The sequence below is a fragment of the Chelonia mydas genome, chromosome 1 (assembly GCF_015237465.2).
Source record: "Chelonia mydas isolate rCheMyd1 chromosome 1, rCheMyd1.pri.v2, whole genome shotgun sequence".
Taxonomy (NCBI): Eukaryota; Metazoa; Chordata; order Testudines; family Cheloniidae; genus Chelonia; species Chelonia mydas.
In genome coordinates this window covers 136,669,495-136,686,063 of record NC_057849.1, presented here as the reverse complement: position 1 = coordinate 136,686,063, position 16,569 = coordinate 136,669,495, and the positions used below count along the sequence as shown (strand labels likewise).

The following is a 16,569-nucleotide window of genomic DNA, read 5'->3' as shown; positions in this document are numbered from 1 at the left end:
AAATGTGTGATCCTCGGTGAATACTGGCACAACTCGCCATTCTGGTCCCAAAAACAGCTAGAGAAATGACAAGAGTGGGAGATCTATTGAAATATACTTACCTTTGGAAAATCTAGATTTCTAGATCTTGATAAAGTCAGGTATGATTGGATATAAGAAAGTTCTTTCTTTGTACACACTCATTCTGTTGTCATACTTTCTCTGATTAATCTCATTGGCTCACTCAGTTCAAATCCAGAAAGACATTCTAGTTCGAACATTACTGCATTTGGAAGTAAAATCCATCTGTTTATTCAGGTCTTTCATTAATGAGAGATATTTGACTTCCCTTTGGCAGTACATCTCCTGTCTGGAATTCCTCTGTCTGTAGCTGGCTGACACATCAGATTGTAAGAGTGTATTTGCCATATTTGGAGAGAGAAGTGTGGCTGTCTACTCTGGTTTATTTCCATAAATTGTATCCAGTTATGAGCTTATAACATAACAATCACAGCTCTACTTTGTTAAAGTGAATGCCTCTATCCCCAAAATTACATAAAAAGTCTCAAATCATGAGGTGGAGCATGCTTAACTGTATGGTGTGCAGAATGTTTTAAACTTCAGGGTTGGCCTACAATCTATTTGACAGGTTCTTTTTTCACTGCTTCAGTTAACAGCAGTGGTTCTCAGTCAGGGCTCTGGGACCACCTGGGGGGCCGCGAGCAGGTTTCAGGGGGGTCCGCCAAGCAGGACCAGTGCTAGACTTGCTGGGGCCCAGGGCAGAAAGCCAAAGTCCCACTGCACAGGGCTGATGCATGGGGCCCTGAGCCCCACCACCTGGGGCTGAAGCAGAAGCTCGAGCAACTCAGCTTCATGGGGCCCTGGGCATTTGTCCTGCTTGCTACCCTTTAACGGCAGCCTTGGCTTTAATATACAGAAAACCAGTTATTGTGGCACAGGAGTGCCATGGAGTTTTTATAGCATATTTGGAAGGGGGGGAGCACACAAAGAAAAAGTTTGAGAACCCTTGGTTTACAGTACACTGTATTATTACAGATAATTGGTTAGTAGCACTGCCTATTAAGGCTGCCTGACACTTCCCATTATAAAGACACTGTATTCAATTGATTATTAAACTTTCCCAAATATCAACCATTTGGACTGAAATTTTCCATGCTGGATGTCTGTATCAGGTGTTTTTGGTGTATGTGTGTATTTTTTCCTCTTGGGGGGAAACTGCAGCCTTTTAATGGTTCAACCATTTCCATAAACAGAGTTTGGCAAAACAATGTATTTTTCCCTATGTTAAAAACAATCTTGAGACTTTCTTTGAAATGCTCTCATGCACCCATACCTTGGTGTTTGGCAGTGGATGACCTTTTTGTCAATGATGTAACTTTTGCCTTCCCTGTAAAAGTCTGCCAAATTTGGAGTTCAGTTGAGATTTTAGATTTTAACAGCTAAAATCTCCAAAGATTCCATCCTCGCTGAGCCTCTCAGCTCCCAGTACTGAGAATACTGTGAAGGCATTATCCCTACCAAGCAACTATGCATGATCCCTCCAATCATGGGCTACAGGGGTGAAGCAGGACTTTCCCTGTAATTGCTGTGCATGGGTGTGGTTTGGGCCCTGCTCCCTCCTGCTGACACACAGGCAGCACAGGAGCAGGGGTGATCTGAATGCAGTGGGGACAAACTGGACAGAGCGGGGAGAGAAAGGAATAGACTGGGACAAGGAGTCAGATGGGACTTGAAGTGGGGGTTCAACTGGAACTAGCCAGGCAAAAAGACAGGGAGCCCAAGAGGAAGAGGAAGGACAGGTTATAACTGATTTGGCAAGAAGAGGGGAACACAGATTGGACAAGATGTTGAGGGAGGAGGGAACTGGAACTGGCTGGAGCAGGAGACTGGGACTAAAACTAAGAGAGAGTGGGGAGGAGGAGAAGGAAAGATTTTGTCAATGAGCTGGGGTGCAACAGAACAGAACTGGGTCTGGCACAAACAGACTGGAACAAGGAGCCAGGTACAGTAAAATAGCGACTGGATGAGAAACTTAGGGTGGGAGACTAGGAACCCTTGGAGAGAAGTGGGGGAGACACTGATCAAATGAGGAGTACTGGGCTAGGTTTTGTTGGGCACTAAGACGACTCAGAAGGCAAGGAGAAGATGTGGATAGGAAAGAAAAGCATGTCCACTGAAGCACACTCCCCCTCCAGAGCCTGGAATGGAGCCCAAGAGTACTGAGTATGATCATTCCTCTATTGTCTACAAATATCTGTGAAGCATACCAACAAAATGTATGTCTTATTTCCCCAACCCGTGCTAGTCCACAGAGATGATGATGCTGTCAGTTCCTCAAGTGGCAGAGGTCTAGGCAGTGGATCTAAAATGTTCCAACGCTGCTAATGAACCATGTGGGTGTCATCATGATCCCACATAATGGAATTTCAGGGGGTTTTTTTTTAGATTTTTTTTTTTTAAACCTAGAAAATTTCACACAATGCTACATTAAGAGAACATTAAAGGTTGCAAAGGCTAGCACTCAAAGGTAGAAAATGCCATAATTAAAGCTGCTTGTGCAATCTCAGTTTGGCTCCCTTGTTTTTATGCATTATGATACAGTCTTTAATTACATGATCACATACTGTTTTTTCACAGGAACCCTACCTCCTTCAGTCCACAGAATGGAACTGCGCTAGGATGAATCAATCTTGTGTAGTGAAAAAAGCTGTTCTCTGTAGGAACCCTAATTCATTTGGGGCAGAAGTTGGAAGGTGTGTGGAAACAAGACTGAAGGAAGGGAAAGAAAACTCATGGTTCAGGCAGTTGATGGCTGCCCTTGAGAATTTGATCTGATCCCTGCCTTTGCCACAGATTTTTCTATGTGAACTGGCAAGTCAAGTAAACCAAACTTTCCATAGGTGGTCACTAGTTGCATTTTTCATTTTCTGGGTACATGATCTGGGATCTGATTTGAAAAAGTGCTGAGCTCTCACAGCTGTAACTGAAGTCAAAGGAAGCTATGCTTTGACATATGAAGTACTCTAGAAAAAGACATTTCAAATCGGTCCCTAAAAGGTAGTGGATGCTTTTGACTAATCTCTGTGCCTCCATTCCCCATCTATAAAATGGAGATACCATCCCCTTACCTCACAGGGGTTTTGTAAAAATAAATTCATTAATATTTGTGAAGCATTCATACTAGAGTGCCAGAGAAAAGCCAATGAGCACATTAATAATTCTCCAATCAGAACAAGGTTTGACTCATGTACAGTAAATAAGGCATGGGGCCATACACCAAACATACAGAAGAAGAACACCACAATAATGAATAGCTGACTATTAAGGCAGACAGGTGTCCTGTAGGGAAAAGATATTAAGGGATCATGAAACTAAGACTACTATAATAATTGTGCACAAGTGGGCCAAATTAAGGTTGCATAGGCATCTAAACATTGTTTTAACTTTGTTGGGAAAGCTGAACAAAGAAATAAAATATCCTAATAAATGTCTATTAGCAATAACAGATACATCGTGCTGTTGGTTAGCATTTCTAGGATGAAGAAATATTACTCATTCTGGAGTTTACTTTTGCCTTCATGATGATACTCCCTTAGAACAGAATAGGTAGGTGTCAAAAATAAGTTTTTTATTGTATACCCCATTCTCGCCTTGTCTAAGCATATAAACACACACAATTCACTACAACAGATTTGAAGTTTACTAATAGTAAGTCACTATATCTTTTGATAACTTTGCAATTATGGGGCCAGATCCTCTGATATAAAATTTACGTCAGCGGAGAATCAGGACCATTGCATATTACACCACTCTGTCTCTAAAGATGAGTAGTTAAATTCCTGCATTCTGATTCTCAGGAACAAATTACTACTTCCAGGAAAGAAAGGAAAACTGCATTTTCTGAGGGATCATTACTGGGGAGGAAGGTAAACTTCTGACAATTTGGTACGATTTCCAGTCTATGTCCAAGAGACTCCTTTACTGGAATAGTATGGATGTTGCTGATCAGGACTGAGTTGCAGCGGCACAGTGTGTTGGGAAGCTTACACAGCCCCTACCAGCATTAAACTTGGGCAGGCCACTATCATCAGTCCTCCATTTTCATAAGCACTAAATCTGCCCATTGTATTTTTGAGCTATACAGAAGGAAAATGAAAATTATTTATTTAAAATATGAGATAAGTAATGCAGCATGTCACATCTATCAGTGAATTGAAAGGCTGTGATAACCACGGCATAATGGGAACTTTTTGTCACAGCCAACACACATGCCTGACTTGCCTCTCATTGAATTGGCCTACATGACGTGTAGACTTTAAAAAAAGCTGAAACGCCATTCATTTTAGATGAGCAATTTCTATTCCAACCACATAAGGTGAGGAGGCCTAGTACGTAAAGTGTTATACAAGGATTTGAACTGGCTCTTCACTCAGAACTCCAAATTTCACTCACTCATAAAAATAAATGTTTTAAATCAAATTAATCAGCAGTGAAGTAGTAAAAATGTTGACATGTATGGCAGGGCCACATTTTAAAAGACAAACCCACTTCTGTATGCATGAATGTGTACATTCACATTCATACACAAATACCATAGTTTTGTGAAGAATTAGGCAATGGTACATGAAAACTAGCTATTTAGTGTTTAAATCTCCATTTCCTGGAATATGGAATTGGCATATAAACTCAGTACTTCAGTGTTTGTTTACTTGTACACCTCAAAGTGCACAACTGTATGCTTATTTTTTTTTTGCTTGCAAATGGATTTTTTTTTTTTTTTTTTTAAGTGGCAGCCCTTACCAATGTTATCGTTTGGCAGCACTTCGTGACCCTTAAAGCTAATTACAGGCCACCTATAGACTCAATTCAAAATGACCATGTATTTGATTTACAGTTCTCTTTGCAGCCATAGGAAAAAGTTTAAACTGTGCAGAAACTGAAGAGCAGCATATCATTGCATAGTACCTCAATCTTACCCATTGTTAGTAGCAGTAGTAGTACTATTAATGTGCGGTCACATTTGGAGCTGCAAAATGGGAGAAATATACCCAGCTTAGATAATCATGGAAGAGATGTTCCAAGAACTTAACTGTTTTACAGCAGAATTTTTGCCTTTCAAAGAACTCTTCTTAAAAATTAGATATTTTGTACGAATATCTTTTTGTACTATCAGAAACTTTTAAACATTTTTATTCCTAATTTTTAATGTTTACATTTATGGGAGATAATGCTGCCCACTTCTTATTTACAATGTCACCAGAAAGTGAGAACAGGCATTTGCATGGGACTTTTGTAGCCAGCACTGCAAGGTATTTACATGCCAGATATGCTAAACATTTGTATGCCCCTTCCTGCTTCGGTAACCGTTCCAGAGGACATGCTTCCATGCTGATTACGTTCATTAAAAAAAAACACGTTAATTAAATTAGCAACTGAACTTCTTGGAGGAGAATTATAGGTCTCTGTTTTACCCACATTCTGCCATATGCTTCATGTTATAGAAGTCTGGGATGAGGACTCAGCACATGTTGTTCATTTTAAGAACACTCTGACTGCAGATTTCACAAAACGCAAAGAAGGTACCAATGTGAGATTTCTAAAGATAGCTACACCCGACCCAAGGTTTAAGAATCTGAAGTGCCTTCCAAAATCTGAGAGGGATAAGGTGTGGAGCATACTTTCAGAAGTCTTAAAAGAGCCACACTCCAATGCGGAAATTACAGAACCGGAACCACCAAAAAAGAAAATCAACCTTCTGCTGGTGGCATCTGACTCATGTGATGAAAATGAACATGTGTCAGTCCACACTGCTTTGGATTGTCATCAAGCAGGACCCACCATCAGCATGGACACATGTCCTAAGTATCCGAGCGTGTGTTTGCTGGGAGGGCAGTGTGAGAGCCTGAGTGAGTGCCTGATTGGCTGCTAGCCTGCAGGGGGCGGGCATTAGGGCCGTCTGTTTGTTTGTGTCAGGGAAGCCTGGCTGTTTAAAAATAGCCAGAGCTTCGCGAACCAGCTGAGCGGCGGCGAACCAGCTGAGCTGCGGGGGACAGCAGAGCAGCTAACAGCAGGAGTATGCCTGGGAGTTAGCCTGGAGTGAGCCCAGTGAGGCTTACATCTTGCAAACTGCTCTGAGGAAGCTCATAGTAGGTAGGTGATATGGAAGGGGGGGTTCAGCTGTTGTGACCTGCACTGGATGTGCCATGTTTGTCTTTCTTCCACAGGACAGAAGCGACTTTGTCTGTACAAAGTGCAAGCTGGTCTCCATATTGGAAGAGAAGATTGAAGGTCTGGAGCAACAGATAACGACCCTGCGTTGCATACGAGAAACTGAGGATTTTCTGGACAAAACTCAGGATATGCTTCTAGGGGCACAAAGCTCTAAAGATATAGAGCAGGTTGCACAGAGGAGCCAAGAGGCCAGTGAAGAAGCTTGGCAACATGTGACCTCCAGAGGAAGAAAGCGGAATGTCCGGATTCCAGTAACACAGACACAGGTAACTAACCGCTTTCATGTTCTCTCCACAGGTACCATTGCGGAGAGTGGACCAGATGATATGCCTGGGGGGGAGAAAGCAGAAGGAGACTCCGCTGGTTGGAAGGCATGAGATGCGATGTCCTGAGGTTGGGGGTTCCACGACCACCACTCCCAAGAGGAGGAGGCGGGTGGTGGTGGTCGGGGACTCTCTCCTCCGGGGGACTGAGTCATCTATCTGCCGCCCTGACCGGGAAAACCGAGAAGTCTGCTGCTTGCCAGGGGCTAAGATTCGCGATGTGACGGAGAGACCGCCGAGACTCATCAAGCCCTCGGATCGCTACCCCTTCCTGCTTCTCCACATGGGCACCAATGATACTGCCAAGAATGACCTTGAGCGGATCACTGCGGACTACGTGGCTCTGGGAAGAAGGATAAAGGAGTTTGAGGCGCAAGTGGTGTTCTCGTCCATCCTCCCCGTGGAAGGAAAAGGCCTGGGTAGGGACCGTCGAATCGTGGAAGTCAATGAATGGCTACGCAGGTGGTGTCGGACAGAAGGCTTTGGATTCTTTGACCATGGGATGGTGTTCCATGAAGGAGGAGTGCTGGGCAGAGACGGGCTCCACCTTACGAAGAGAGGGAAGAGCATCTTTGCCAGCAGGCTGGCTAACCTAGTGAGGAGGGCTTTAAACTAGGTTCACCGGGGGAAGGAGACCAAAGCCCTGAGGTAAGTGGGAAAGCGGGATACCGGGAGGAAGCACAGGCAGGAATGTCTGTGAGGGGAGGGCTCCTGCCTCATACTGGGAATGAGGGGCGATCAACAGGTTATCTCAAGTGCTTATATACGAATGCACAAAGCCTTGGAAACAAGCAGGGAGAACTGGAGGTCCTGGTGATGTCAAGGAACTATGACGTGATCGGAATAACAGAGACTTGGTGGGATAACTCACATGACTGGAGTACTGTCATGGATGGTTATAAACTGCTCAGGAAGGACAGGCAGGGCAGAAAAGGTGGGGGAGTAGCACTGTATGTAAGGGAGCAGTATGACTGCTCAGAGCTCCGGTACGAAACTGTAGAAAAACCTGAGTGTCTCTGGATTAAGTTTAGAAGTGTGTGCAACAAGAGTGATGTAGTGGTGGGAGTCTGCTATAGACCACCGGACCAGGGGGATGAGGTAGATGAGGCTTTCTTCCGGCAGCTCACGGAAGCTACTAGATCGCACGCCCTGATTCTCATGGGTGACTTTAATTTTCCTGATATCTGCTGGGAGAGCAATACAGCGGCGCATAGACAATCCAGGAAGTTTTTGGAAAGCGTAGGGGACAATTTCCTGGCGCAAGTGCTAGAGGAGCCAACTAGGGGGGGCGCTTTTCTTGACCTGCTGCTCACAAACAGGGAAGAATTAGTGGGGGAAGCAAAAGTGGATGGGAATCTGGGAGGCAGTGACCATGAGTTGGTTGAGTTCAGTATCCTGACGCAGGGAAGAAAGGTAAGCAGCAGGATACGGACCCTGGACTTCAGGAAAGCAGACTTCGACTCCCTCAGGGAGCGGATGGGTAGGATCCCCTGGGGGACTAACATGAAGGGGAAAGGAGTCCAGGAGAGCTGGCTGTATTTCAAGGAATCCCTGTTGAGGTTACAGGGACAAACCATCCCGATGAGTCGAAAGAATAGTAAATATGGCAGGCGACCAGCTTGGCTTAACGGTGAAATCCTAGCGGATCTTAAACATAAAAAAGAAGCTTACAAGAAGTGGAAGGTTGGACATATGACCAGGGAAGAGTATAAAAATATTGCTCGGGCATGTAGGAATGATATCAGGAGGGCCAAATAGCACCTGGAGCTGCAGCTAGCAAGAGATGTCAAGAGTAACAAGAAGGGTTTCTTCAGGTATGTTGGCAACAAGAAGAAAGCCAAGGAAAGTGTGGGCCCCTTACTGAATGAGAGAGGCAACCTAGTGACAGAGGATGTGGAAAAAGCTAATTTACTCAATGCTTTTTTTGCCTGTCTTCACTAACAAGGTCAGCTTCCAGACTGCTGCGCTGGGCATCACAAAATGGGGAAGAGATGGCCAGCCCTCTGTGGAGATAGAGGTGGTTAGGGACTATTTAGAAAAGCTGGACGTGCACAAGTCCATGGGGCTGGACGAGTTGCATCCGAGAGTGCTGAAGGAATTGGCGGCTGTGATTGCAGAGCCATTGGCCATTATCTTTGAAAACTCGTGGCGAACGGGAGAAGTCCCAGATGACTGGAAAAAGGCTAATGTAGTGCCAATCTTTAAAAAAGGGAAGAAGGAGGATCCTGGGAACTACAGGCCAGTCAGCCTCACCTCAGTCCCTGGAAAAATCATGGAGCAGGTCCTCAAGGAATCAATCCTGAAGCACTTACACGAGAGGAAAGTGATCAGGAACAGTCAGCATGGATTCACCAAGGGAAGGTCATGCCTGACTAATCTAATCGCCTTTTATGATGAGATTACTGGTTCTGTGGATGAAGGGAAAGCAGTGGATGTATTGTTTCTTGACTTTAGCAAAGCTTTTGACACGGTCTCCCACAGTATTCTTGTCAGCAAGTTAAGGAAGTATGGGCTGGATGAATGCACTATAAGGTGGGTAGAAAGTTGGCTAGATTGTCGGGCTCAACGGGTAGTGATCAATGGCTCCATGTCTAGTTGGCCGCCGGTGTCAAGTGGAGTGCCCCAGGGGTCGGTCCTGGGGCCGGTTTTGTTCAATATCTTCATAAATGATCTGGAGGATGGTGTGGATTGCACTCTCAGCAAATTTGCGGATGATACTAAACTGGGAGGAGTGGTAGAGACGCTGGAGGGGAGGGATAGGATACAGAAGGACCTAGACAAATTGGAGGATTGGGCCAAAAGAAATCTGATGAGGTTCAATAAGGATAAGTGCAGGGTCCTGCACTTAGGACGGAAGAATCCAATGCACCGCTACAGACTAGGGACCGAATGGCTAGGCAGCAGTTCTGCGGAAAAGGACCTAGGCGTGACAGTGGACGACAAGCTGGATATGAGTCAGCAGTGTGCCCTTGTTGCCAAAAAGGCCAATGGCATTTTGGGATGTATAAGTAGGGGCATAGCGAGCAGATCGAGGGACGTGATCGTTCCCCTCTATTCGACATTGGTGAGGCCTCATCTGGAGTAGTGTGTCCAGTTTTGGGCCCCACACTACAAGAAGGATGTGGATAAATTGGAGAGAGTCCAGCGAAGGGCAACAAAAATGATTAGGGGTCTAGAACACATGACTTATGAGGAGAGGCTGAGGGAGCTGGGATTGTTTAGTCTACAGAAGAGAAGAATGAGGGGGGATTTGATAGCTGCTTTCAACTACCTGAAAGGGGGTTCCAAAGAGGATGGCTCTAGACTGTTATCAATGGTAGCAGATGACAGAACGAGGAGTAATGGTCTCAAGTTGCAGTGGGGGAGGTTTAGATTGGATATTAGGAAAAACTTTTTCACTAAGAGGGTGGTGAAACACTGGAATGTGTTACCTAGGGAGGTGGTAGAATCTCCTTCCTTAGAGGTTTTTAAGGTCAGGCTTGACAAAGCCCTGGCTGGGATGATTTAACTGGGACTTGGTCCTGCTTCGAGCAGGGGGTTGGACTAGATGACCTTCTGGGGTCCCTGTAGCCAGACAGCCAGCCCCCCCTCAGACCAGCATTGCTGGAAACACACGGGAGCCAAAACAACAGGGCACTTAACATAAATTCCAGCACAGCCTTTGAAGCTGTGAGAAGCACAGGTGTCCTGCTACAATGTGCCTCTGGGAACATATACAACGATTAGGCTCACAGCAGACAGAGAAGCTGTGACAGACATGGCTCTTAGCCCCTACTAAATAGCGTGATGCACACACCCCAACATCCTAGGTGGGAAAATATTTACCCTGATAAAAGAAGTGTCCAGTAGTCGAAACTTATTGTTTCTCCCTTGCAAGTGTGAACTACTCTTGCGAGAGCTGGCGTCGCCCAGACAGACCAGCCCCAATTTGGCATAAGAAAGGAGAAAGAGAATAAAGGAGTACAGAGGTATAAGTATGGGACCTACAGCACCATGATTTTTGAGTGCTTTTCACTATCTATCTGCTGGTCAGATAAGTGACAGCCTCCCAAGGCTTCTGCAGCTAAGAGGGTCCCTAAGCCTTGTCCCTTATTCGTCTTTCCGCGGAATTGAGTGACCGATCCTGGCTTGGCACCGCTGGAATCGAGAGATGCAAGGAGGGTAAGAAGCACCCACACCTGATCTCCTATCTTTAGTGTACACATATTTTGAAATAGAGCTCTATACTTTGTTTTCTTTCTTTGGGATTGTGGCTTCAGTTTTGTAACTTGTTTGTGTGTGTAACATCTCTACATTTAAATAAGTAGGCACTAGCAATTTTGTAACCACATGATTAGAATCTAGTTTAATAAATTTTGGTAACCATTGTGCATAAGCCTGACTTGTTTCTCTGGTTTACTGTAAAGCAGCCAACACAATTAAAGAACCTCAGCCGTTTTGGCTATAAAGCCTGGCCATTAGGTGAGAGTACTAAGAGCCTAGCGTTGAGTTGTGCCGCCTCCACGGGGCAAACTCTTGGGGCACCTGTCAGTCAATCCTGGCTGCCCGCTGCGAAGGAGCTCTGAGCTCTAGCAGTTAAAGTCACGGGTGTGGAGAGGCTCTTAGTGCTGCCATTGGGGCACCTGTCAGTCAGTGTTGACTGCCCGCTGCGAAGGAGCTCTGAGCTCTAGCAGTTAAAGTCACGGGTGGTTAGGACCTTGGGGCATCCGTCAGCCTAGCCCGGGCTGCCCGCCGCGAAGGGACAGTGCGTCCTAGCGGTTAAAGTCACGGATGGTATAAACGGGCATAGCTGGCACCTCACCAAACATCCCTGGCCATCGGCTAACAGGTCCCTTCCAACCCTGATATTCTATGATTCTATGATTCCTTGGGAATGGTGGTTGAAGCGACATATGAATCTTTAGTGCATCTGGCACATAAATATCTTGTGACACTGGCTATAATAGTGCCATGAGAACACCTGTTCTCACTTTGAAGTGACACTGTAAACAAGAAGCGGGCAGTGTTACCTCCTGCAAATATAAACTTGTTTGTCTGAGCGATTGGCTGAACAAGAAGTAAGACTGGGTGGACTTGAAGGCTCTAAAATGTTACTGTTTTATTTTTGATAGAAGGTTTTTTTGTACAGTTCTACATTTGTAAGCTCAACTTTCATGATAAAGAGACTGCACTACAGTACTTGTATTAGGTGAATTGAAAAATACTATTTCTTTTGGGTTTTTACAGTGTAAATACTTGTAATCAAAAATAAATATAAGCACTGTACACTTTGTATTCTCTGTTGTAATTGAAATCAATATATTAGAAAATATAGAAAACATCCAAAAATATTTAAATAAATGGTATTCTATTATTAACAGTGTGATTAATCGCATGATTAATCGTGATTACTTTTTTTAACCACTTGTCAGGCCTAATAATTTTATAATACATAGTCAAGATAGTCAATCTATAAATGGCAATTTTGTATAATCCTTAAGGTGTTGTAACACTAAACTAAGTATCCCAAGTTGAACTTAAAATTCTGAAACTAGATTTAGGAGGTAGGCATTACATGTTCTACAATATGTTTTTTAAAAATAGCTTTTCAAGGAAAGGCAAGAGGGACACAAAGCAATAAGAACACAAAAGAAGAAAGAGAGTGTGTAAATAGTCTGCACTAGACATTTTGGCATCTTAACTGCACAGTTGGAAGGGAGAATGAGGTATTTACTTCTTGGACAAGTTCCTTCTAAATTTTTGTCAGTCTTGATCCTTCCCTTCCTTCACATCAGCGCCACTCTTCATTCCCCTTGCACTGACCCCATGAAAGCGCATATATACACATACATACATATATATATATACACACACACACACACACATATATACACACATACACATGCATATATATACACACACACACACACATGTGTGTGTGTGCGCACATGCGTGTGTGCGCGCGAGCACAGGCATGCTAACCAGATGGCAAAATTGGAATTTATACAAGAAACCCAATTTACATGGGCCTCAGTTATATTTTTTGGCAATCCTCAAATATAGTATATCATGTCCAAAAGCACAGCAACTAAGGTAAGGAATGAGCAACCCCATTACATATTCCCAGATACATTAAGTGATTCATTTTGTTTCAGGCGCACTGAATTAATTTCAAACTCCATTCGCATTTTTGAAACTTTTTTTCTGTTCTTCATTTGTCCTTTGCCAGATTAAAGTGAATATTCTTTTACTGAAGTTAGATTATCAAACAGCAGCCATGGAAATTCCATGTATCAGTCCTGAACAATTTGTTGCCACGTTACAGAAACGACCAGATTATCATATTAGCTACATATGATTAATTACACAACAATAGTCTCTACCAGTATGTTTTGAATCATTCGACAATATTTTTCTTTTATCCAACTCTCAATTTTAATTCCCAGGACTACATCTGAAGCATGACCAGACTAGTAACACTTAATATGTTCTCTGAATTTCTGTTCAATAATTATTGTGTTAGAATTTATAAAATTAAGCTCTGTCTTTTTGATTATATCGCACCCTAGCTGCAGCTGTTTCCTGTCTCAATATAGTCAAATCAGGACCTTGAACAACTGATTGCAGGCCAAAGTCTGCCCTAAACAAGGCAGCAAACGTACTAATATACATTAACTACCCAGGTCTCTCTCCATGTTTAAAATTTCATTCTTGCTTTAATCCATGGACCAACATCTATGTACAATTTAAAGCACTCTATTTACCTTGTGTCTGCATTTAAGTACAACCCCATAGGCTCCTGAAACACAAAGGAAAAAAACAAACAAACAAACAGACAGATTAATTACTATGCTGTGGGAAAAGGAAGCAAATACACTACATTTTACAGCTGCCTAATATGCATTATAGATGCATTGTTCCTAATACTATTTTCTTACACTTGTATCTAAAATGCTTTGTTGCATTTTTGTGTAGCAAAATTTAAAAATGAAGCTGCTTGTAAGTATATGATTTCAAAATTCTTCTGTGAAGTCCTTATTTTTAGAAATATGCATATGCAAGAAAATCTGGAATAACTGTATCTTCCTATAGTAAGTGTCAATAGTGTAGACAGCCAACTAATAGACTTGCTTTTAAAAAAAATCAAAAAAATAGAAAAAATTGTGATTTCATGTACATTCTGGTACCTCTACATTTTCCTTTACTTTTAGGGCATCTCTCAGGACTTATTTACACTTAAAATGCTATAGCAGCAAAGCTGAAGTGGCATTCTCCCATTGGTACAGGTAATCCAACTCCTTGAGAAGCAGCAGCTCTGCCTGTCTACTCAGAGACTTAGGTCAAGGTATGGATTTTTCACAACCTGACACATCAGGGTTCAGTTGGATTTGTAATGGTAAGATAGTTTTTTCCATTTTTTTTGGACATCCTGACAACTTAAAAATTAGACAGTTTTATTACTTAATATGTTGACTTATATATGCAAATAATAATTTTGTCTAGCTCCCTAATGTCCATAGTTAAGCATAGAAATTGTTGCAGAAATCTGAGAAATAAAATTGTTTGTGGCTGGATAACAATGATTTATTTTTAAGAACAAATGACCCCCAACATTGAAGTCATCTTGAGAAATAACATTTTGCAGAATTTCATCTAATGGGAACTGGTTTTATTTTTTCTGTTTAATTATAGAATAATATATAAATAGCCTCTGAATTCTGTTAATTCTAATTCATATTTCATTAAGAAGAACTGACTTACCTTCACCTACAACCCCAAGGATCTCAAATTTATTCATCACATTACCAATGTTAAGAATCTTCATGAAGACAAATTCCTCTTGTGATGAGAGCCACAGAGCATGGCACAGAGAAGAGTGTCTAAAGGGTCTGTGGTAGGCAAAACTGAAGACTTTTGATAGGAGAAATCCACTTTGATTGACTGGACTTCTTACATACTTGTCCTAGTTTCTAGGCATTAAACAGCTTCCTGGAAAGAAATGAATGGTAAAATTAGCATCAGCAGATCTTGCTTTACAGCACACAAAGAAAAACAATGGCATATATTCACAATATTTACTATCAGCACTGTGGTATTTGATAAAGAAAATTGCCTCACCCCCTTTCTGGGCTTTATGGTCAATAGAGCTCTGCAGCATGTGTAAAGGAAGCCAGCAAAGGTGACTACATATCTGATATATGGCACAGCTGGTTTTGTAATCCCATATACAGGACATCATTGAAAATAAGAAAACAGCTTACATAAGAAATGCTTCCTGCTGGTAGAAGAGAAAAAATGCAGTGATCTACCACAGTGGGTAGTTAAACACACTCCTATAAATACTAGTGTTTTCTCTTCCATTTATGTTGACAGCTAGATACAGAAAAATGGATTGTGATTAACCAGTTTATTCTTCCCTCACTCCCATGATAGAAAATCTTCATTGGAAGAATCCTTACTATGCTAGTACCTCTTTTTCTATCTTTTATTACACCTGGAAATATTTCTGACACTTTTCATGGTTAACTCTATTAGGAGCCTGTTTAAAAAGAATATGCTGAAAAACACTTTTTATGATATAAGAAGTTTCAAACAAATTAAATATACTTAGTACTGTACAATACGCACCCTTTCAAAGTTCTATTTGTAGCAAAGTTGTACAATTTCAGACAATAAATGTAATAATTACAAAAAAATGAGAAGAACACAAAGCAAGTTTTTACTCCAGGCAAAATTTGTCACCTATAGTTTTAGTAGAATGATAAGTGTACCAAGATTTATTTTGCCACAGTATATAGTATCATCATCAATACATACACCATTTATTTATTTTAAAATGTAAAGAGAAAAATAAACCACCAATCGATTCACTGTAAAGGGGAACAGTTTTTCACATCTCAGTGCCCTAGCAATGGGACTACTCATGAGGAACTAGCCTGCAGGGTGGGAATGAATCCATATCATTAAACCAACACATGGCACAAAGATCGATGACCTAAGTCTGCTGGATTCTGCACACGAACAAACATAAAGCTGCATCACTATTTTAGTGTTGCCAATGGATGCTCTTGAAAGTGCTGCTGTGAGCCAAACAGAATGAAGAGGAGAGGTATGAGAGACGGCAAAAACACAACAATGCTGGCCTTGTCAAAAGACCTGGAAGACAAACTTGTTTGTACAGAAACCAAAAGCTACATAAGAAAAGATGATCAAATACAGTATCTTAGAATCAAATTTCCTCTCTCAAAGTGATTATAATATGGAGATAAGAAAGGTTTTCCTAAATTAAACAGCTATGGGAAAATAGCTTAAAAAGTTATTCCTTCATTACTGAAATATTTTCATAGTTATTTTAGTTGGGCAGGAGAAACCATTTTCTTCACCTGAGTCTCTGTTAAAGAGATGGCATTTCTTTCCATTCCCAACCTGTGCCCTTAGCCTTTTCCTTCCACATTCTCCCCCTCTCACCCGTATATGTGTGGGTTTTGTCTCTCTCTCCCCCTTTGCAGCTCCTTCAATCTCTAAGGTAACAGTAACAAAACAATTAAAGAAGCCACAGAAAGATATCTAATCTGTTAACCCCTGCACTACAGCCTAAAATGGGCTGTGCTTTGTCCACCCCATTGTAGCATTTGAACATAAACAAACCTTAGTGTTTTATGTGCAGATTGTGTATTAGTAATTAGACTACTGCCAGATTGATGCTGAAAACACCAACAATGCTAGAGAATAAATGAGAAAAACCTAAAAAAAGCTGCATTCCATACACAAGAAAAAAATAATTTGCCAGAAAGAGGATCAATTCAGAAAATAATATTTTCAACTTTCTATTAGTATCAGCCAACAATTTCATGAATGAAGATATTAAACAAGATTAACAGCAGTCCCTGTGATAACTAGCAATCCAGTCACAAAATTTTGTACTTTAGTGTTCCTAATTACCCTCTTAATGGCTCTTGTTCTTCATCCAGTTTTAAATGTACATGATAATATTGCCGCCATTACGAATTAGTGAAAAATAATCTCTCATGAGACT

At 42.0% G+C, this 16,569-nt stretch overlaps 1 protein-coding gene across 3 annotated transcripts in view; it reads right to left on the bottom strand.

The window, feature by feature from the left end:
• CDKL5 (cyclin dependent kinase like 5) overlaps positions 1-16,569 on the bottom strand; it is a 214,056-nt gene that overhangs the window by 111,550 nt on the left and 85,937 nt on the right. For all 3 annotated transcript variants that reach the window (XM_037901155.2, XM_037901170.2, XM_043537928.1), the window contains 2 exons: positions 14,295-14,522; positions 13,298-13,332 (listed from right to left, as the gene is read on the bottom strand). In XM_037901155.2, coding sequence (XP_037757083.1) covers positions 13,298-13,332; positions 14,295-14,358 — 99 coding nt within the window. In that variant the 5' untranslated portion in view covers positions 14,359-14,522. The remainder of the gene's footprint in view (positions 1-13,297; positions 13,333-14,294; positions 14,523-16,569) is intronic.